The following is a 13,624-nucleotide window of genomic DNA, read 5'->3' on the forward strand; positions in this document are numbered from 1 at the left end:
CTTCTTCCCTGTGTCAGGCAAAGGCAGGGATGGGATGGTGAGTGGAGGCAACAAGTAAGATGTTGGTCCCACCCAGTGCCTGATCAGCTCTTTGCAATGACTCTTTCTGACTCACTGTCACCCAAGCTAGGGGGGTCGGGTTTTTATTTTACGGGTAGACAAGATAGTCTTCAGATAGTACTCTCAGAAGTATACACTCCTTCCTCAGCAGCAGATAAGGAAGCATGTGCTTGGAAAATCATGTGCTTGACAATATGCTGGGAGAGATGGGAAAGAAAGAATGTTTTCCAAGGGGTGTGTGTGTGTTGGGGGGCACGCCTGTGTAAGCAGGGATGAAGGGGTTCAGAAACCTAGAAATGCAAGTAGGAAGGAAATAAACAACCGGTATAACTCAGGGTGCTTCTCAAGACCAAGTTAGTCTCCACGTCGTTCCACTCCATCATCCTACGTGTTTTCACTGCAGGGGCCCCTGGGGTCAGGATTACAGTTTACTGGGAGGGGCAGAGGATTAAATAGAAGAATGGAATTTCCTTTCGATAAGGAGAAGCCAAGACTTACTAAATCAGTTGATTTTTTTTGTTGTTGTTCCTATGGTTTCCTTTTCTCTCCAAATATAATTTTTTTTTTTTAATGAGAAATTGCGTAACAGGACATTAACATTCACAGAGTACAGATTATCATCTGTGATTATTTTTAGGACCAGTTTATCGACCATGGTTCCAGATAAGAGCTTTTGTTGGATCTGATTATGGACCTCTGACCGGAGTTAGAGTTCTCTGAATAGAAAAGGCAGGCCATCTCACAGTGGATTGAAAGTAAAATCTGCTTTGTGTTTTCTCACCCCTACTTTCTATAGGGTCGCTATGAGTTGGAATCGACTCGACGGCACTGGGTTTGGTTTTTTGGTTTTACTTTCTTTAGGAGGATAGAGGTGCTGGGGAGAGAGGAGAAGAGAGGAAACTTCAGAGCAATTATATCTGCAAATTTTTCTTGACCTGGTGGTAGCCGAGAATTCGGGGCTTTTGCAATATATGAAGGAGTCCCCTAAGTGGTCCAAATGATTAATGCACTTGGCTGCTAACCAAAAGGTCAGAGGTTCGAGTCCACCCAGAGGTGCCTTGGAAGAAAGGCCTGGTGATCTCCTGGGAAATCAGCCATCGAAAATCCTGTCAAGCACAGTTGTGCTCTGACACACACGGGGTCACCAGGAGTCAGGATCTGCCCTGTGGCAACTGGTTTGGTTTGGTTTTGGGACAGTATACGGAAGAGAAATTTGTTCATTAGTTCATTCATTGATTCATCCATTCATTTAGGGCAGAAGGAGCAGCCTTACAAGGTCAGGCAGAATAAAGAGCCTTCTTCTGAGGCTCAGTGGTAGGTGACCTCCACAGTGATACTGTCAATATTGTCATTTGTACAGCATCCCCAGTAAGTGGCTCCTTCCCTAGCAGTGAAACCATTTTTCTGTCTGGTTGGCCTTTTCAGCCCTGAGGAGGGTGCTTCCCCCTTTAAGGATGCTGATTGCTGCTTATAAGTAGAACAGATTTCCTGTGAAAAACAACTCTGGCCTCTGCCATCGCCATCTTAGCCAGGGCCAAGACAGTGTTGTCACTCTGGGCCTGTATGCTTTCTTCTCTTATCCCCTTTTATTTTGGCCAGTTCAGCACAAGGCTATCAGGTTGTTTTGATTAGTGACATAACAGTGAAGGCCAGGAACTGTATACTATTCAGGGGCTCTTTGGTTGAGCACTAGATGAAGGGGTTGGCTTGTGATTAGAGGCTGTGGTATACAAAACAAATACCATTAAACACTAGAATTACACACATTTAGCCTGGTGAGATGTTTACCCCACGAGAGGCATGGATGATCTCAGATGGTCTGAGGCAGCGATTCTCACAGTGTGGTCTCTGGACCAGCAGCATCAGCATCGCCTGGGGGACTTGTTAGAAATGCAAATTCTCAGGGCCTGCCCCAGACCTACTGAATCAGAAACGGGGGGTGAGCCCACTAAAGCTTAAGAACCACTGGTCTGAGGGAACAACACAGCCACCTCTCAGGGACAGACGCTCAGTGATTGGAATGTCAGGTGAAACTGCCCTCTCTCTTCTAATTGTTATTTTCCAATCTCGCTGTCTCTCTCTGTGCTGAGTACCTGGAGTTAAATTCGCCTAAATTAAATGCTCTTATGGTGTAACTCCACTGTATCCATAATTATGTGGTAATGATATCATCCACAGTTTTTTTTCAGTATGCCCTTGTTGAAGCTATTAAAGTCAACATGCATCGTTCAAGATTATGTTGGTTTCTTTTTTTAAATGAAGTTTTAACAAATCTGTACGAGTAGCTCAGAAGATCAAAGCTGAATGACACTGGGCCTGCCCTTGGGATTGTGCTCCCCCTCTAGGAAGGAGGCAGACTTCCCTGAGTAATAGAATGAAACGGGACCTGCTAAATATGACACTATCCCCATGCAAGGCATGTGCTGCTTTTCAGTCTTCCTTCAGCAGCCTGGTGGATGTTCACACCCTACCTTGGTTGGTCAGGGGATGTTGCTGTTAGTTGCCGTAGAATCAGTTCCCACTCATGGAGAAGCCATGCCTGCAGAGTAGAACTGCTCCATAGGGTTTTCAAGGCTGTGCCCTTTCAGAAGCAGATTGCCAGGCCTATCTTCTGAGGCGCCTCTGGATAGGTTCAAACCGCCAACCTTTCAGCTAGTAGACAAGGGCTTAACCGTTTGCAGCACCCAGGGAACCTAGTTAGGGAGTAGCAGCTTTGAAGTCTAAAGTTAACTTTAGCAATCATTGTTCAGGTTGCAAACATGACACTGATAGCTGCAACCTGCCTAAGACCTGAGAGCTGCAGAGGTAACACATCTGAGATTACCAGAGAGAATTGCCCGATGGCCCCTGTACTGCCTCATGCAAACGGAGTCCTTGGGTTTCCTTCGTAGGAAATCTCTGTTCATGATGTTCATGCTTTCCAAACAGGCCATCCTCAGGAAACTTCCATGAGGTTCTTCAAAGCTGTAGTTCCTAAATGCTGGTCTGCGGTAACATTTTCAGAAGCCCATGACAAAAGGAGAATTCTAGCAAAATGACATAATAGCAAATTTTCCTTAAAGCCAAAATTTCCTTAACTTAAGAACTTGTCCTTTATTATGACACTGCGGATCTTGTCTTAGTCATCTAGTGCTGCTATAACAGAAATACCACAAGTGGATGGCTGTAACAAAGACAAATTTATTCTCACACTGTCTAGTAGGCTACAAATCCAAATTCGGGGTGTCAGCTCCAGGGGAGGGCTTTCTCTCTCTGTTGGCTCTGGAGGAATGTCTTTGTCATCGGTCTTCCCTTGGTCTGGGAGAACCTCAGTGCAGGAACCTCAGGTCCAAAGGACGCGCTCTGTTCCGGCACTGCTTTATTAGTGGTATGAGGTCCCCAGCTCTCTGCTTGCTTCCCTTTTATCTCTTGAGAGATAAAAGGTGGTGCAGATCACACCCCGGGGAAACTCCCTTTACATTGGATCGGAGATGTGACCTGGTAAGGGTGTTAACAATCCCACCCTAATCCTCGCATAAAATTGCAGTCACAAAATGGAGGACAACCACACAATACTGGGAATCATGGCCTAACCAAGTTAATACACACATTTTTGGGGGGACATAATTCAATCCATGACAGATTCTCCTCCCTTTTTGATGTTAAGGTAGCTTTTCTTTTATGAAATGATAATCGATGATAAAGTTTTAACATTTTTACGTTGTGAAATAAAGTTGGCAACATATGCTAGCCTATCACGTTGCTTCTGACATTTTACTGGTCCAGGAATTCCAAATTTAGGGATAGTTTCTCCAGCAAACTTTAGGACATAGCACAGGTGGTAGGAGTATTTTCATTCTACCTGATCCAGCCATCACTGATGAAAGATAAGATGGAACCATTAAAGCAGGGCCTTGATTCTTTCATTGGAACACTTGGCTTTACAAGAAAGACAGGAAAGAAGGAAGGAATGAAGAAACCTGGAGCAATCAAAATTCAGACTGCAAGTAGGAAAGTTAAGATTTAAAAAGTATTCTAAAGAAGGTAGAGGAAGTCCATCAAAGAACTGACTTGATCCTGCAGACAGTGTACACTCGTAGAAACAAAAATAAGGACCATGCTTTGATCTAGAATTTGAGAAGCACATTTGATGTGGCAGGATACAGATCCTGCATCACCAGGGAAAAATCCCAGTAGTGAAAACCACTGGAAGATCCCTGCCTGCTGCAGAGGGGTGGGAGGAAGGGAGAGTAGAGCCTCTAGAACAGTAGCAGTTAACCCCAGCTGCCCACTAGAATCACCTGGTCCACTTTTAACAGACTTACAGGGTTCACCCCAGAGATGCGGTCAAGTGTCCCTGATGTGAATGTTTTAATGTGCTTTCTGGGCAGAGACCCACTGCACCAGAGGACAGCAATACTTCTTTGTTAGTCACTGCAGCTGCTTAAGGAACCCTGGGTACCACATATGGCTAAACGCTGGACTATTAACGGAAAGGTTAGTTGGTTAAACTCACCCAGAGGTGCCCTGGAAGCAAAGCCTGGCGATCTGCTCCCAAAAGATCACAGCCTTAAAAACCCTATGGAGCGGTGCTACTCTGCGCGCCTGCGGCCGCCATGCGTCAGAATCTACTCAACAGCAACTAACAATAGCTGCCCATGTTGAGGATTGGGCATTTCTACCGCCAGTCTCCTGTTCCAGCTAGAGACCCCTCACGCTGGGATGGTGCGGGGCAGCGTGTTCTCTGCTCCCCCTAAATGGGAGCATCACAACAGCAGAGCCTGGTCTCTGGAATTCACTGCCTTGGCCCCAGGATCTGAAACAGAGCTGGGCACAGAGTGAGCCGATGTTGACAGTGTTGAAAGCCTTCATTCATTCCTCTGGATTTTTGATGACTTACCCTCCTTTGGTGTTTTTATTTAAAGGAAAAAGGAGGGTGTGATGAAATTTCCAGTTCTTCACTATGGTGAGGTACTGGGCTGGAATCAGGTGCTTTCTGCCTGGAACTGCAACCCCTACGTGTCTACCCAGACACCTTACAGCCCCTGTGAAGGCCATCCCTTCTGAGCGTGGTTCTCACCTGGGCTGCATGGCAGAATTGTCTCCTGGCTTCTTAAGACTACAGATGTCTACACCGAAATCAGGATCTAAAAGAGTGGGACTCAGGCGTGCGATTCTGACAACCTATGGCTGAGAACCATCACGTCAGGGCAGTGGTTTTCCGAGTTCATCCCTGGACCCGCAGCGTCACTTGTGAACTTGTTAGAAATGCACATTCCCAGGTCCCACCCCACACCTACAGAAGCGGGAACGGTGGAGATGAAGTGCAGGCAGCAGTCTGTGGCTTCACGAGCCCTCCGCGTGATTCTGCAGCATGCTCCAGTCGGAGAGGCTCTGCTTTAGGGCGTCCCTTTGGGTTGTAGCCATTACACAACGGAGAATATTTTTTCAAAGTAGTTCAGAGAAAGTGCCTAAATGAATGACATCTGATAATTTTCTGTCTTGGGGCTCTGACCCAGCCTCTCTTGCTGCTGCTCTGTTGACACATTAATTCAGGGAACCTGTGTCTGCTCTCTCCCAGCTCTCCCTGGACAGCTGGTCCTGTCCTCTCCAGTCAGCCACCTCTAGGCAGCCTTTGGGGCCCATCTTGAGTTTTATTCCCTCCCGAAAGCCCCCCTTTTTACTTCTTCTAGTAGAAAATAAGTGCCCATTGCATTTATTTTGGTCATTCTTAAGACTTCTGTATTCTCTTTTCCTATCGTCTCCTTTGGGACCTTGGGTAACGTTTAGCTTCTCTGTTTCCTTATCCATAAAATGGGAAGACTAAAAATAAATTAATAATAAATCCTTAAATTAGTTCATACTTGTAAAGTACTTAGACTAATACTCAACCAAAGTCATTTCTAAAAGTAATTTTTATTCATAGCATTAAGTAATGTTGTTAGCTGCTTTTGAGCTGCTCCCTACTCATGGAAACCCCATGTGTTACAGAGTAGAACTGCTCCATAGGGTTGTCTTGGCTATAATTTTTACAGAAGCAGATTGCCAGGCCTTTTCTTCCCTGAAGCCGCTGGGTCAGTGCAAACCACCCATCTTCCAATTAGCAGCCAGTCAATCTACTTGTACCACCTAGGCTCCTTAGCGTTAGGAGGTATTTAACATTCTCTAAGAAAAATATTGGAAACCCTGGTGGCGTAGTGGTTAAGTGCTATGGCTGCTAACTAAAGGGTTGGCAGTTCGAATCCGCCAGGTGCTCCTTGGAAACTCTATGGGGTAGTTCTACTCTGCCCTGTCGGGTCGCCATGAGTCAGAATCGACTCGAAGGCACTGGGTTTGGTGTTTTGTTTTGTTTTGTTTTTGTAATACAAGAATAATGCCCGGCACACAGTAAATATTCAACAAATGTCAGCTTTTACATTTAGACATTATTCTAAGCCTTTTATAATTTTTATAGTTGTTGTCATTATTGTTATTATGTACTTGTCATTATCCTCCCATTAAAGCAAGGAGTCCTAGCAGTGCAGTGGTTGAGCGCTAGGCTGCTCACCGAAAGTTCAGCAGTTTGAACCCTCCCAGCAGTTCCACAAGAGAAAAGACCTGGCAATCTGCTCTCATAAAGATTACAGCCTTGGAAACGCTGTGGGGCGGTTCTACTCTGTCCTGTAGGATCGCTAGGTTGGAATCAGCTAGATAGCACACAACAGCGGTCTTAAAGCTCTTTGACAGCAGGTCTTTTTTCTTTCTCAACTCTGAATCATGGTATCTCTCAAAGTGCCTGACACATGCTGAGTAGGTGCCTATGGCACTCCAGTGAAGTCTGCAGGCAATGTGGGCCAAGGAGTCACAAAGGAGCCCTTCCTAAGCTTGCACCTTCTCCCCGAGCTCGCATCCCATCTCCCTCTGCCTTGGGGGTGGCACCTTAAGTCTCTGGCTTCTTCGTGATGCCATCTCTTCTCAAGGCCTTGGAGGAAGCAAGCGGGTGGGTCTAGGTGGCCACCTCTCTAGCCCAGCAGACTACACACTCTGAAATATCTCTTTTTCAGATAACAAGTTCCTTTGAAAATTATCCAGGATGACATAGACAATTCTTGCTCTTTTTAATTACATTTTAGAGAACAGATCCCTGAGCCATCAAATGCCAAACAAATGAAATTCCTTTTTAATGCATGTTGTCCTCAGGCAACGGTGGATGGGAAGGGAAGGAAAGTGGTACCTGGAGGCCAGAGTATCAGGGTCTATCTTTACTAAATTGTAATGGATTAGCTTTTCAGGCATTGGCAATAGGGATAACACAAAGGTTGACGAGTCTGACTGCCTGGGGTTTCCGTGCTGTTCTGTAAAGATGGCTGCCTCCTGCTTGAGCTGTGCTTCTGCCAAGTCTGCGTTAGGAGCAGAGGTGTGTCTGCAATGGCGGATGGTGGATGGCGGCCTCCATGGGGCACAGTTCTATTGGAGCCTGAGTTCCCACTTTGCTTCCTGGGACAAACGTCTTTCTGAAACAACTGGATGTGTTACGTGAATATTCTGTACTTTTAATTCCTGGATTATTACAAGCCTATATGATTTTTCAATTTTAGGTTTTTCTAACTGTTATCTTAAACTTTTATATTTCTATTATGTTTCTGATAATTTTTTGGAAGTCAGTAGGGTTCAATGAGTTAGAATGAGATGATGATGTAAAAAATGCCTTATATAAGCTGTAAAATGTCATTAAGATGCTCTCCCGTAAGCCACTTTAGGCTAAACTTATTAACTTTTTGTAGAATTGTCGGTTGATCAGAGAAATAATATAGACATAATATGTAAGTTTCAGCAAGGTGTTTGATGAAGTCTGTCTAATGCTCTTCTAGATAAAATTATCTGGACAGAATGATAAAGTCAGGAGGATTCCAAACTAGAATCAAAAAAAAAAAAAAAACCTCGCTGCCATCAGGTCCATTCTGACTCATTGCTACCCTATATGACAGAGTAGAACCGCCACATAGGGTTTCCAAGGAGCACCTGGTGGATTTGAACTGCCAACCTTTTGGTTAGCAGCTGTAGGTCTTAACCACTACACCGCCACGGTTTCTTTGTTTTTTTTTTTTTTGAACCAAATAGAGCTGGTTAATGAACTGTTGAGAGCTTGGGATTGGGTGTAGGGAGCTGTCATGGATTGAATTATGTCCCTCAAAAATATCTGTCAACTTGGCTATGGGATGATTCCCAGTATTGTGTGATTGTCCACCATTTTGTCATCTGATGTGATTTTCATATGTTTTGTAAATCCTGTCTCTATGATGTTAGTGAGATAGGTTTAGAGGCAGTTATGTTAATGAGGGAGGACTCAGTCTACAAGATTAGTTTGTGTCTTGGGCCAATCTTCTTTTGTGATATAAAAGAGGAGAAGCAAGCAGAGAGACAGGGGGACCTCATACCACCAAGAAAACAGCGCCGGGAGCAGAGTACGTCCTTTGGACCCAGGGTCCCTGTGCCTGAGAATCTCCTAGATTGATGACAAGAACCTTCCCCTAGAGAGAGAAAAGCCTTCCCCTGGAGGTGCCACCTTGAATTTGGACTTCTAGCCTACAAGACTGTGAGAGAAAAAATGTTTCTTTGTTAAAGCCATCCACTTGTGGTATTTCTGTTACAGCAGCACTAGGTGACTAAGACAGGAGCTGACACTTACTGAAGGCCTCTGTCCTCTACGCTGACCAAGTCAACCTTATTAGTAATTGTTTGGTTGTGGGCATTTATGGGCTGCCTGTCAAATTGAAGTTTACTCAATTTCTACGGGATGATGAATGTGTTGTATGAAGAATCTGGGTCCTGGGAGCTACCCAAGACTCCTCTCCTCAAGTCAGTCTCCAAGTTCTGCCACTTTTACCCCTTCAATGTTTCTCAAACCTACCTTCTCTCTATCCCTTCCTTACTTTTTGCCGTCATTTCTCTCCTGGACTGCGGTATTTTTTTTTTTTAGTAATTTTTTGTTGTTGAAAATATATGCAGTAGAACATACACCAATTCAACAATTTCTACATGTGCAATTCACTGACATTGATTACATTCTTCGAGTTGTGCAACCATTCTCACCCTCCTTTTCCAAATGTTTCCTCCACATTAACATAAACTCCCTGCTTGCTAAATTTCCTATATAATCTATCGAGTTGCACATGTCAGTTTGATCCCACATAGATAGTTCTTTAAAAGAGCACAGTGCTCAAGGCAGACATTCTTTACTAATTAAGCTTGCTTTTAAGAAGACTTCAGGAGACATTTTTGTTTTAAGATTTAAAGATTTTCTCGGATCAGTAGTTTCAGAGATTCATCCAGCCTCCATGGCTCCAGAAAATCTGGATTCCATGAGAATTTGAAATTCTGTTCTGCATTTTCTCCTTTTGACAGGATTCTTCTATGGAATCTTTGATCAAAACGTTTCGTAAAGGTAGCCAAGCACCATGCAGTTCTTCTGGTCTCATGGCAAAGGAGGCAGTTGTTCATGGAGGCAATTAGCCACACGTTCCATATCTTTCTTCTATTCCTGACTCTCCTTCTTCCTCTTTTTTGCAGTAGTCTTTTAACTGATCTCTCTGTCTCTAATATTATCCATCATCCCAAGCAAAGTGGAAATGTTCACCTGGCCATGTTGCTTAAAATAACCCCTCAGTGGCATTCTCTTGCCTGCAGAAGAATGTCTGAGCTCTTCCACATGGCCTAGGAGCCTCTCCATATCCTGGGCACACTACCTTTCTAGCGTCATCTACTGCTATTCCACACTTCACATTCTATGCCCTAGTGATGCCCTACTGTCTGTAGTTCCCCCCGGGTCTATTCTGTTTTATGCTTTTGAACCTTTGCTCATGTGATTCCTCTGCCTTCTGTGATTCCAGCACATTCTCACCTCCCTTCCCCTTTGAAACTCAGATGACCATTTACACCACTATATTTGAATTATCTGTTCATGTATTTCTCTTTTTCAAACTAGACTATAAACTCCTGAAGGGCAGTGATCTTATTTTATTTAGCACCTAACACAGAACCCAGCACATAGTAAGCAGGTGATACATATTTTCTAGAATATGAAAAGATCTTGACAATCTAAAAAGCAGACCAAACTTAACAAGATAAAATTTAACAGGAACGCACCTGGGTTTGAAACAAAGGAAACAAGTCTTAATCTTAGTACAAAGTACAAGGTGTCTGTTCTACTGTCTAGTTTGTTATGTAGTGCCTGGGGTCGGAAAAGCTTGCACATGGCCATCCACGCCCCAACAATTGGTCTTTATTCACCTGGAGCAACAGAGGAAGAGGGGGAGTCAGGAATAGGAATAAGATAATGGAACACGTGGCTAATTGCCTCCATGAACAACTGCCTCCTTTGCCATGAGACCAGAAGAACCATTTGGTGGCTGGCTACCATTACTGAACATTTTGATCAAAGATTCCACAGGAGAATCCTGATGAAAATAGAAAACGTAGAACAGAATTTCAAATTCTTGTGGACTCTAGATTTCCTGGAGCCATGGAGACTAGATGAACCCCTAAAACTATTGCCCTGAGATAATCTTTAAACCTTAAACCAAAAATATCCCCCGCAGTCATCTGAAACCCAAATGATAGTTGGCTTAACTAGTTAACAAGGTCTGCCCAGAGTATTATGCTTTTCATGGGCTCAAATTGACCACAGCAACTTGAAAGATAGGAACCTTAAGGGGCAGTGAGTTTATGTTAATAAGGGAGGAACAACTCAGAAAAGGCGGGTGAGAATCGTTGCACAACTCGAAGAATGTAATCAGTGTCACTAAATTATACGTTTAGAAACTATTGAATTGGTGTATATTTTGCCGTGTATATTCTCAACAACAACAAAATAAATAAAATCTAAAAAAAAAAAAAAAAGGCAGGAGAAAGATGACTCACCACCATTAGTAGAACACGAAAAAAAAGAAAAAAGGACTGTGGTTACGGTTGACTGTGCCGCATATGAGTCAACAGTGTGGTGCAACTGCGTTGACCTAGTGTCCAGAACAGGGAAAGTGATAGTCCTGCTGTTCATACCACGCCAGAGAGTCATGTTCCGTTAAATGAAGCATGTCCAAAGGAAGGCAGCTGCAATGGTGAGAGAAAGTGAGTCCGATTGTATGAGGAATAGTTGAAGGAACTACGGGTATTTCATCTGGAGAAGAGAGAGGGCCATAATTGAATTTTAATGCCTACAGGACCTCATTGGGAGCCTCAAAATACAGAATTAGGCCAGTGAACGGAAACTTAAAAAAGGACTATGTAACAATTAGATCTGCTAACACTGGAATAGGCTGGCTCGTGAGCTCAAGGCACTGTAGGGGTCAACCAAGAGCCTCTGGGAAGAGGTGTTGTACAGGGGATCCAACCTCTGAAGGGAGTTTGGACTAGATATCCTTTCAGGTCCTTGTCAACTCGGAGGCTCGGTGATTTAAGACATCACTGAGTTCATATTTATTGCATGTCAGGGAAGGGTACTAGGAGCACATTTTCAAATAGGAATGCCTTTGTCCCCCTAAGGAAACAATTTTTAATTACCCAAAGAGAAATTCCCTCTGGGCCAGAAGTCTGAACCTTAGTGGACATAGTTCATTTCAAATCTACTCAAGAAAAACATCAGACGGTCTCACCCAGTGTATTCAGAGCCTTCCATTCTCCCATGTTCTTTTGTGGGAAGTTGAATAAATACCTTTTTCCCTTTGCTTTTTTGCCTTTTAGTTCTGGAGAGCCTTGGCTTCTGGGAGGAAATCGATGGGATCATCACAGGATCAGAGCTGGTAACAGGGTTCCCCTATACCTTTACGGTACCAGGCCTGCCTCAGTACCTCCAGAGCCTCACCAAACTTGCCATAGCAGCTGTGTGGGCAGTGACAGCCAAGGCCGGAGAGCAGACAAGGAACGTCCCCATCTCCTTCTGTCAGCTCTTGGAGTCTACCTTCTCTGAAGTGCGCTTGCTGACACTGGAAGCCCTGTTGGAAAGGTTCTCAGCAGCAGCCTCTGGGTTAACAGAGAAGGAACTGCCACCCTTGCTGCACAATATGGGAGAGAAGTTCTTAATGTTGGCCATAGAGGAAAAGCACCCAGAATGCTTCTGCAAGGTAAAGTCTCTGGTATACTGACCATCCCCTTCCACTCCCCTCATTCTTTGGTGAACCTACCAGAATGATAAGACCATGAAGGCAGGATTGAGTTTGGGCTTTCCAGCGGCAATAGGAAGTAGATTTAGCATCCAGAGGGCAAAAGACTCTCTTTGTATAGTGTTTGGCATGGGTTCATGGACAGAAGGGCACTAAGAAAAGCTTTTAATGATAATGGTATTGATGTCAGAGATTAACTAAAGACAGAGTAAGCCACTCTGGTATGTTTAGGAAACAAATCATTGAAAATTGGCTGTAGACTGTGTCAGAGGGTTGTGTGTGCTGAGATGGCTATTTGGGGGCAGATGGCCACCTGGAACTCCTGTAGAAGGAAAGGGCTCTAGCCTAGGAATGTAGGCCATGTAGAGTTCAAGCCCAGGACACCAGGAGACTTGGGTTTGGCATTGTTTCACCTGCCTCAGTATCCCCAAGGTATTCAGGGGAAATAAGAAGTCAGTGGGAGCCTTTTGAAAGATAGACACCCTTGTCAGTACAAGAGATTCTTATTTAGCACCTGGAGACATTTTCCTGAGTATTTATTTTATTTTTTCATGGATTTGGCTTTTCATTCTACATACAGATACTGAAAATTCTTCATTGCATGGACCCCAGGGAGTGGCTTCCCCAGACAAAGTGCTGTATTCATCTAAGCCCAGAAGAGTTCTTGATCTGGACAATGGATATTGCTTCCACTGAAAGGTTTGCCTTCCAATGCACTGTGTGTAACCTTGATGTGATGTCTGGTCCTGTCAGTCAGTTAATTCTGTCATGAACTTGTGCATAATCCAGGCCTCAGAACGGAGGTCCTCTGTTTCTTTCAAAGCTTCAGCCTGGGAGCTACATTCTAAGCACAAGCAATAGAATGATGTCGGAGTTCCACATTAAATAACCAAAAAGTTATTGCTTCTGGAGGTGTTTATACAGCCAGGAGGCGGCGATTGCCGGCGTTCACATCTGTGTGGATGACAGACTGTCAGCAAAAACCGTCTGTGTATGAAATGCGTTCGATTTTACTTTTGTGTGTTTCTCGGCTTGCTTTTTTTCTAGGTCTGAAATTCAAAGCATAGCTCTGAAGCTTGCCTCCAAAGTGGTTGCCCACCACACGCAGGCACGTGAGGAGGTAAGACGGGTTATGTTCCTGTCCTGGAATCTGGGTTTTTATGCTCTTGTTTACCTGGAAGGGGTCAATAAAAGTGAACTGTCCCAGGCACAGAATCACCCTGACATGTATATTTAGCCTCTATACCCATGAGGGTAACACAGCTTCCCTCCCCAACACACACAGGCCCAAGCCCCTTGTTTTTTCCCATTTTTTTTTTTTTTTAGTTAGACTCTTTATTTAAAAAAGGAAAGGGCAAGTCAATTCTGAGAATATTTGGAATTGCAATTTACTGAACCAAGTCTGAAAATGTATCACCAAGGTTTAGCTATTCCCCCAGAACAAGGCC

General features: G+C 44.1%; 1 protein-coding gene across 6 annotated transcripts in view; it reads left to right on the forward strand.

Annotated features, from left to right (window-relative positions):
* The window catches only part of THADA (THADA armadillo repeat containing), a 360,989-nt gene that overhangs the window by 281,837 nt on the left and 65,528 nt on the right, over window positions 1–13,624 (forward strand). For all 6 annotated transcript variants that reach the window (XM_049870444.1, XM_049870443.1, XM_049870447.1 and 3 more), the window contains 3 exons: window positions 11,758–12,137; window positions 12,757–12,875; window positions 13,224–13,296. In XM_049870444.1, coding sequence (XP_049726401.1) covers window positions 11,758–12,137; window positions 12,757–12,875; window positions 13,224–13,296 — 572 coding nt within the window. The remainder of the gene's footprint in view (window positions 1–11,757; window positions 12,138–12,756; window positions 12,876–13,223; window positions 13,297–13,624) is intronic.

The sequence above is a fragment of the Elephas maximus genome, chromosome 26 (genome assembly GCF_024166365.1).
Source record: "Elephas maximus indicus isolate mEleMax1 chromosome 26, mEleMax1 primary haplotype, whole genome shotgun sequence".
Classification (NCBI taxonomy): Eukaryota; Metazoa; Chordata; class Mammalia; order Proboscidea; family Elephantidae; genus Elephas; species Elephas maximus.